The 9,888-nt window shown below is 36.4% G+C and overlaps 1 protein-coding gene across 1 annotated transcript; it reads left to right on the top strand.

The window, feature by feature from the left end:
• Positions 1–3,264: 3,264 nt before the first annotated feature.
• On the top strand, positions 3,265–4,763 carry LOC131026042 (uncharacterized). The gene is made up of 3 exons (XM_057955818.1): positions 3,265–3,397; positions 3,479–4,370; positions 4,403–4,763. Exons 1-3 carry the CDS (start codon positions 3,265–3,267, stop codon positions 4,503–4,505), a joined length of 1,128 nt encoding a protein of 375 aa, XP_057811801.1. The 3' UTR covers positions 4,506–4,763.
• The last annotated feature ends 5,125 nt before the right edge of the window (positions 4,764–9,888 follow it).

Below are 9,888 nucleotides of genomic sequence, written 5' to 3'. Positions count from 1 at the left end.
TGAATTGGGTGCCGATCCTTCAGATGCAGAAGTACTACCCGATTGTTGATGTGATGGCGGAGCTCGAGAAAGTCGCGGAGAAGTGATAAATTTTCCAGCATTTATTCAGGTAAGTGAATGAATCATCGATCATTTTTGTGATTAGTTTCCTCCAAATTTTATCATTATATACACAATTTGGGTAAGTGATAAATTTTCCAGCATTTTTCGCGATTTCACTGATTAAAATAAGCAATAAATTCTGGATCATTTAGATGACCAGTTTGGATCATTCATCGAACAGTGCAAGGCTATCATGCTGAATCCTACTTCTGCAATTATGTATGCAACCCGAGGTGTATTGCCCTGTCCCTTTCTTTTGTATTATTGATTTTCTTACATCATAAATGCTCGCTGGAACCCAACAGTCGCTGGGTTTCCATCGCTCGCTGGAACTCAGTGGTCGCTGGGTTTCCAGCGGTGCTGGGACTCCGCGGGCGCTGGTTTCATGGAATTCAATTCCAAAATTATCCCGTAAAGTCTTCGAAAATCAGTGAAAATCGGGGTGAAATCCAACCACGAATTCTTTGAAAGTCGTCTGGAATCTATGTGAATTCCATGGAATTTAAATTCCATAGACTTTTTAAAGTCTGTGGAAATCCACAACGAATACACCCTTAGTTAGTTTCGCATTTTTAATTTACTAGTACATCCTCCCGTGCGATGCACGATAAACACCGATATTAAATTATATTTTAAATAAATAAATATAAATATAAAATATAAGTAAATATAAATTATTAGTTTTTAATAGAATCATTCACATCAACTACTTAATAAATAACTTGAATCTAAAAATATTTAAATTTTAAACTTTAATTTTTCTAATAGTTGAAACTAATTATTTTTTTAATTGATCATGAGTATAAATATACAACTTATTCAGAAAAGCAAACATAAGTGATAATGAGTAACAATTATGTATTGTATACATATAATTTATTTGAGCTATATTTTTTAAATTTTATTATCTTTAAAAGTGTAATTTTCTTTCTTGAAATTATAGAATAAGCACCATTCATATTTGAAACAGAAAATTGAAATAGGTAATTTTCATTGATAATATAAATTAGATTATATATATTTATATAGTCTAAACTAATTAGCCCAAAATAATATAAATAAATATTTAAGAATCCCTAAAAAATATATTTAAGAATTCCTACTTTGTTTTATCAATTATGAGCCGCTTCTGCCCAAAAAATATATATTTATGCGCCCATCTTCTTCTCTCAATGCCCTTTTCTTTTTATTTTTATTCTATCTCCTGCAAATTTATATCTAATTCATCGTCACATTGCAAATTTGGAAGAAAAATGAGCTCATCAGAGCTGAAAGCAACATAAAAAGGATTCGTTGGAATTGAAAGTGGTTACTTTCAAATGCTTTTTCTCATCATTATACATCTTAAAATTTCAATCGTCTCTTTCAATTAAGAAAGAAAGAAAGAAAAGAAAAGAATTTTTTTAAGAAAATGTCATCATATAAGATGCCAATAGAGGCAAGTTTTTTTCTTCAGTTCTATTCCTTTTTCTTTTAATTATTCTTCTTATTTACCACGGTGAATAATTCAAAAGACATATTTCCTTCAAAAAATGTGTATGTTGTTTCCTTCAATTGCTTAAGAAATCATCAAATTTAAATGAACTTCAATCAAATCTCTCTGTCGGTGTTGTTCAAATCTGTTAAAAAAATTGTTGGTGCTGCTACTGTTGAATTTTGTTAAAACATAGGAAAATTATAAGATCTATAGAGAAATTAAGAGAGAAACTAAAAAAATGTAAACACGTTTGTTGGAAATATTTCTAAAATTTTAAGAAGAAAAACTGTCAATTTTTTTACCGAAAAAATATTACTTTTAAAAAACTGTATTTTCATATAATATATAAATAGAAATTTAGGTCATAATAATTACTTATTTCTAACTTTTTAATGTATACTACCATTTACTATTTATTTCATTGTATAATTAATAAAAGTAAATGAATAAGACATAGTTTCAATTTTTTTGAAAGTTGTATTTAAATTAATATTTTATATAATAAATAAATAAATAAAATCTAGTTAGTGGTCCAAAATTAAAAGCCCAACTAAATACATAAATACCTAAAAAAAAGCCCAAACCAATTAGCACTCTATATTTCTCGCCGCATTCTTCTTCTGCAATTCAATATTGCGTTCTAATTCTACTCTTGCAAAGCACCACTCTTTTCCTCTTTGTAATCTATTCATTTGATTCCTCCAGGTACGTGGCAATTGTTTTTCCACTTTTCGTTGCATCTTGCAATTTTTATTATGGATTAATGTAGAAGAAAAAAAAAACCAAATCTCTTCAAGTATCTTACACACTCTGTGTGTTCAACTCTAAGAAGGCCCGAAAAAATTTTGAAGCAATCCTTCACCAATTTTACAATTTTATAATTGAGTTGAAATAATTTTGGAATCCTTATGCCCACCAATTTTGTGATTTTATAATGATTTTGGAATTCTTTGATATACTTGTTTTGCGATTGTGTATTTGGATTGAAGTAAGAAACTAAATTTGTTGGAAAAACTACTGTGGAAAAAGAGTAGAGTAAAGAAATTTATTGATTACTATAACTTTGGAAGGAAGTGGTGGCGTATAAAATGGAGAGATCATGGTGTGGAATTTTTTTTCATGAAAGATAAAATTTGGCGGTAAAAAGTGCACATTAGAAATTGTATTTTCATATAATATATAGATTACTTATTACTACTAGAAATTAATAACCAAAGTGTTGATCGTCTCAGATACTTTTCTATAACAAAAAGATAAAGACAGCGGAAGGAAAAGGGAAAGGGGAAAATATTAGGGCTGCTGCGTTTCGGCGAATTTTGGTTGCCCCTTGCTTGAACCAAAACGTGATCTTCGATTCGATTGCACAGTACAAGACGAGGTTTGTGGATTTACGAATTGATGATATTGTTTTTCCTTAATTTTTTCTCTTTTACGAGATCGAACGAGTTAATTATTTCGAATAGTATAAAAAATTGTGAACTAGAAATTTGTTATGTGACTGCAGAGGATTGGAGGATGATATAAATTGACTGTATAATTTGTTTTGATGAAAGTAATTAATTGTTTCTGTTTTTAAATATTGACCTAGAAATTTGTTATATGCGCTTTAGATGCAGATGAGGATGATGATAACATTTTTTTTGTAATAAAATAATATATATTTTTTTGTTTTGTATTTGGTAGGAATGGCTGGGTTTGCTGTTGTTAGTGAAGATGAAAGAAACAAGTATCGTTTATCAGTTATGTGTCCAGTAGAGCTGTCTGTATCTGAAAATTTCAACGTTAATTCCTTTAAAAAGCATGATACAGTTCTTGGTGGTAGTTGTGGTGGATTGTTGTATTTCCATGGCAATTATGGCAACAGTTTCATTTGTAACTTAAAAACTAACCAAATGTAAGTCCTTACTCCGCCCAATTTCTTACCCCCTCCAAATGATGGCATTGTGACATATAGTGGTCTGGGCTATGATGCTAAATCTGGAGACTTAAAGGTGATAAGACGATATGTTCAACATTATATACGTAAAATTGATGAAACAGATGGAGCAACTGGTTATCATGGTTGCAAGTCTCACACTGAGTTGTATTCGTCGAAAGATAATGAGTGGAAGAAGATTAAGCATGCTGTTGGTTGTGTCGCCGCTGGTGTTGGTGTTTCTGTTGAGGAGACTGGGAGTTGTTATTGGGTAGTAAGGGTTGACCCCTCGGAACAAAAGATAAAAGAGTACCTCGAGAGGCACTCGATTACTGACCCGTCGGCTCTTCATGTTCTGTCATTTGATTTTGCTACTGATAGCTTCGAACTCATCCCTTTACCAGCCACAACCATCAGAGCTTACTTTTTACTTTGTAAGGTTCGTGGTTCGATAGGTGCTCTTGCCTATTGGAAGTCTTGTTCTTCTGAGTTGTGTATTAAGGCTTTTGTACTGGAAGGAACATCGTGGGGTGTATTATGTGATGATATCCCCCCACTTGGTGATGTGGAGAGACCCTTGGGTTTAAAAGATGATCGCTGGTTGTTTGTTGAAGCAAAAGCGAGTGATAGTGGGCAGCTTATGGTTTATGATTTGTCTGAAAAAGAGTCCAAGAAACTCAATATCTACGACTATCCCGTACGCATGCGTGGTATTTCTTATGACGCCGAGAGCACAGATCCACCACTGCCATGTTCTACACCAATAAGTGACTATTATCTGTCCAAGGTGAGGAGCGGTAAGGGGAAGGAGAAGAGCATGGAGGGGAAGGTGAAGAAGATGAGCCGCGGGATGAAAGGGAAGGAGAAGAGCATGGATGAGGCGCGGAAAGGGGAAGGAGAAGAGTGGAGGGGAAGGTGAAGAAGATGAGGCGCGGGATGAAAGGGAAGGAGAAGAGCATGGAGGGGAAGGTGAAGAAGATGAGCCGCGGGATGAAAGTACTTAATATGTAAGTACTTTGGAGAAACTCGTGCTAGCTTGTTGTTGGATTTCCAATATGGAAAGTAGTAGATGCATGTTTATGCTTGCACAATGGAAATGATACATTGCAAGAAATTCCGTTCCAGGTTGATTTGTGTTTGTTAGACTGAATATATTCTGCTTATGTTTTTACTATAATTCGTTAATGCTAGTCATATGTACCACAACAATGGCTGTTGAAATGGACTAGGCTAGCTGTTGTTAGAGGCGCAGTTCTCTCTTTATCTCTATCTAATGCCTTTGGATCGAAATAATGTTTTATTATTTCATTCTTGTATGTAGGGATGTCAATCGGGCCGGCCCTATCGGGTTTCGGGCCAGCCCTATCGGGTTTCGGTTTAATCGGGTACGGGCTAATCGGGTTGGGGATTTTGTCGGGTTATAAATTTTCAACCCTAACCCTAAACGTTCGGGTTTCGGGCTAGCCCATCGGGCTAATTGGCTTAAAGGCGTAAAAATAAATTAATCATTTGTATTTTATTATTTTCAATAATCTATGTATAATGTATAAAATATACATAGAAATCAAAGATATAAATTATATAGTAAACATGAAATGCAAAAATATAAGATATTTAAAAAGAAACATCAAGATTACATAGCAAAAATAAGTTTTTAACAATAAAATATTTAACTTTGTTAAAGAAAAACAATAAAATATCTAACAATAGTTTGAACTCATAGAATCAAAGCATCTCAAAACTACAGAAAAGTAAAATAATGAGACTTTATAATATTTTGTCATCTTTAATTTTTATATCTACATATTCTATGTTAAATATTCGGGTTTCGGGCTAGCCCATCGGGTTGGTCGGGCTGACCCTATCGGGTTCCGGGCTATTCGGTTACGGGCTAGTCGGGTTGTAATTTTTATCGGGGTGAAAATATTCAACCCTAACCCTCTCGGGTGGCGGGTTAATCGGGTCAGCTTATCGGGTTTCGAGTTAGATTGGCATCCCTACTTGTATGATTTTGTTTCTTATCCTGCACCTGAATGTTTCTGGCTGGATAGATCAGAATCGACTCCCAATAGCACTAGGGATGGAATACAAAAGTTGCTACTCCCCTCCAATAGCACTTGAGCACATTTATATTGAAGGAAAGGTTGTAACCTAAATCCTTTTCCCATTCTTTTAATCCATGTATCTGCATGCTTTTAAAAAGTATTATTATTATTATTGAGTTAATAGTTAACCTAAATATGATACTTTTGGTGGGCATGGATTTTAATAAAATGAGTGATGACCACGCGTCAGCTCTGTCGACCACGCGTCAGCTCTGTCGAGCACGGGTCAGCTCTGTATTCACTACACAATGAAGTACATACCTCAAAATTCATAATTTGATGAACGAAGATGAAGATGAAATAGAAATTAATATTGATCCGAATGTATGTAATTTGATTGGGGTTAAAAGGTAGAGTGTTCTGACCATTATTTATAGTTGAAAAAAATGTATGAAGCGCAGTAGCCAAATTGGAGGCTGATTATTAGCTTTTTAAAAGTTTAGATAATCAAAAGTTTGACAAAGATGATGTTCATTTCAAAAATGATGAAATTTACCGTGAAATTTCATTGACTATGGATACATAAGATTACAGTAAAAAAGAAAGGGCGGAAAAGGTTGGAGAGAGAGAGAGAGACAATCGTGGTTGGTTTTATAGTAGTAGGGATTAAATTAAGGGTAAATAATTAGGAATGGATTAAAAGAAATATAGAAACATTACTGATGCAGCCCGAAAAGAGCTAAGCTCGCGCTAGAGCAGAGCTGAATTCCGTGCCAGACCAAAGCTAAACTCGCGCCAGAGCAGAGCTGAATTCCGCGCCAGACCAGAGCCAAGCTTGCCAGAGCTGAAGTCGTTGTGCCAGAGCAGAGAAGGTCTACAGAGCAAACGAAATGTTAGACCAAAGCAGAATGAAACGCCAGAGCAGAGCAAACTTCGAGGATGCCAGAGCAGAGTAGACTTCCAGAGCATAGCAGAATTCTAGAACATAGCGGACTTCCAGAGCAGAGCAGACTCCAGAACCAGACCGTACTTCCAGAGTAGAGCATACTTCCAGAGCCAGACCGTACTTCCAGAACATAGCTAAGTTCTAGAGCTGACTGAAGTCCAGAGCAGAGCTAAGTTCCAGATCTGACTGAAGACCACGGATCACTAAGATCTAGAGCTGGCGGATTTTCCAGAGCGTGCGTTTTCCAGAGCTGGCGATCATTCCAGAGTTGGCAGCCACCACCAATGTTGTCCCGTCGATTGTGATCTGATCTTTGTGCGTTGGTGAATGCTTTAAGGGGGAGGGAGGTGTAAATTGTTACTTGTAAAATTAAAAGTATATATGGTTCCCATCCTTGAAAAAAGCGATCCAAATAAATATTCACAAGTCATCAGATTTCTACATCCACAATATCAAAAATATTATGAGTCTCCCAATATTGATTTCCCTCAATGCATTTATATAATATTATTTTAACTTTGACTTAAAAATACCTTATAATAATTGACCCAATTGGACGTTTGCACTTTTTGTAATGATCTCCGATAGTGCTTCCTTTGGCAATCCCTTTCAAGCATCTATCATTTCGACATGCTTCCTTTGTATATATACTACACGGTCTTTCTCAACCACTTTAATTCAATCATGGGTAAGTTTCATCTTATATTTTCATTATTTACAAAGCCGGGTCGAATGAAGTCCTCTTAACATAAAAGTCATTGCGCAGGAATACATGCGACGAATCACGACGTCAATCTTGTGAATAACAGATTTTTATCAATCGTTCATTTTCTTTTATTTCTCATGTAATATAATAATACTTTATATTAAGATAATATGGCTAATTATGGAAATATTGAACGATTGATATTATAAAGTTTTATTAAATTAACTTATAATTTGACTAATTATGGACAATTATGGAAATATTGCACGTCAATATATTTCCATTTTCTTTTGTCCACTTAGAATTTAAGGGGAAATTATGAAATTTTATTAAATTAACTATTCATGAAACCATAAAGCACTTATTTAAATAAAACATACGAACAGGAATTGTAAACATAAAACATGAGATTTTTAGCACTAATCTTCACACTCGTCCATCAATTCCGCCTCATCTTCGGATGGATCCTCCTCCGAATCACCTATCTCAATTGGTTCATAGTTTTCGTCGATAACTTGGACACCCAGATATAAAGCTCTAAATTTGTCCTCCAAGGCGATCTTGAAACGCTCAAACTTAATTTTGTCAACGCGCCCCGGTCTTTTAACGACCATTTGATTATATATCTCGGCGACCGTGTAGTAGAGATCTTGCGGAACATAATCAATAACTTTAAGTGCAGCCTTAACATCACTAACCTGTCGTCCGTATTCCATGGTCCTAAGCCATAAAAAACGGATACGATCAAGATTCTCTAATATTCCCATTCGCTCGTTCCATTTGCGGTTAAAGAATCTATGTTTGGAGGCCTTGTGCAGTTCTTTCATTGTTACGTGGATGCCGGCCATTCTAATGAAGAGAAACCAATTGTAAGAAAAAATAATCATGGATTAGTGATAATATGGGGATTCACTTTACTTTATAAAATATAAGTGGGTTCAAATGGTTTATTTGAAAAATAATGAAATGCTAAACCGGTCAATAGGCAGCTTAAGTCTTTGATTTCTTTATATAAGAGAGAAGCATCCAAATGAAAGCAAAACTCCATATATTTTTCATATTCCCACTACAAAACAGAGTATTGAAATCGAAAAAATGGAGAAAAACCGAGCACATGCGTGATTACCTAGATAATACGAAACAGAGAAAGAGCAGATCCTTCAATCATCGGCACCGATGTCCGCGTCTGTAAATTAATTGGCTACGGGAGGGGTCTGTGGTAGTAATTGTCTGCAAATTCAGAAATTTATATAAAAAATCAAGGTGTTGAGCAATATGTGAAGGATGAAATCCGCACCTTTCCAAATCTATCACTACCAATTACTTACCCTGATTCATGGATCTACGATGATGGGGAAAAAACGTCTGCAACCATGGATGAAACACCTCCCAAATTTGGGCCCTCGAAATTGAAAGAGAGATATACTGAATCTGCCTTCTTTTGCAGCCATGAATGAATCTGTAGTTGTTGAGAAGAGGCGTTTGCAGCCATGGATGACGCACATCCCTAATTTGTGTCATCGAAATTGAAAGAGAAAGACTGAATTTGCGTCTATAGTTTGAGAAGGAGCCTATTTGAAGATTATGGAAAGTGATGCGGATTTGAAGATTGAGGGATTCCAAAGCTAAGTGACTATGAATGGGGGACAATTTACGCTAATAGCTAATTGCAGCTACGGGATTCAATATATATATACCATATTGATATTGATAAGTTAACAAAATTTGATTTAGTTATATGTGCAAGCCCTACCCAAAAAATGGGCTTTTCTAAACCTTATATGGAATTGTATTATAAAATATCGATTTGACCTAGTCCATAATTTAAATTATTTCATCCATGGATTGATTATCTGGCTCGGACATATTTTTGAACCATTGAAGATTTAAAACTAATGATTTAGTTTGATATTGTCCAAAAAAATAATTTAGTTTGATATTATACTTCTTTTAATAAAGGAAAGGGTACAATGGTCGCCAGAGCTGACTCGTGGTCGACAGAGCTGACCCGTGTTTAACAGAGCTGACTCGTGGTCGACAGAGCTGGCAGGTGCTCGACAAAGCTGACTCGTGGTCGACAGAGCTGACCCACCCGTGCTCGACAAAGCTGACTCATGGTCGACAGAACTGACCTGTGCTCGACTGAGCTGACACATGCTCGACATAGCTAACTCGTGCTCGACAGAGCTCACTCGTGCTCGACAGAGCTGACCCGTGCTCGACAGTGCTGACCCGTGCTCGACAGAGCTGACACGTGGTGGACAGAGCTGACACGTGCTAGACAGAGCTAACTCGTGTCGACAGAGCTGACTTGTGGTTATACAGAGCTGACCCGTGCTCGACAGAGCTGACCCGTGGTCGATAGAACTGACCCGTGGTCGACAGAGCTGACTCATGGTCGACAGAGCTGACCCGTGGTCGACAGAGCTGACTCGTGGTCGACAGAGCTGACCCGTGCTCGACAGAGTTGACTCGTGGTCGACAGAACTGACCCGTGCTCGACTGAGCTGACACATGCTCGACATAGCACACTCGTGCTCGACAGAGCTGACCCGTACTCGACAGAGCTGACACGTGGTCGACAGAGCTAACATGTGCTCGACAGAGCTGACCCGTGGTCGACAGAGCTAACATGTGCTCGACAGAGCTGACCCGTGCTCTACAGAGCTGACACGTGCTCGACATAGCTGACTCGTG

Source organism: Salvia miltiorrhiza, chromosome 5 (genome assembly GCF_028751815.1).
Source record: "Salvia miltiorrhiza cultivar Shanhuang (shh) chromosome 5, IMPLAD_Smil_shh, whole genome shotgun sequence".
Lineage (NCBI taxonomy): Eukaryota > Viridiplantae > Streptophyta > Magnoliopsida > Lamiales > Lamiaceae > Salvia > Salvia miltiorrhiza.
Note: the sequence above shows the minus strand (reverse complement) of the source record. Positions and strands in the feature narration are given on the sequence as shown.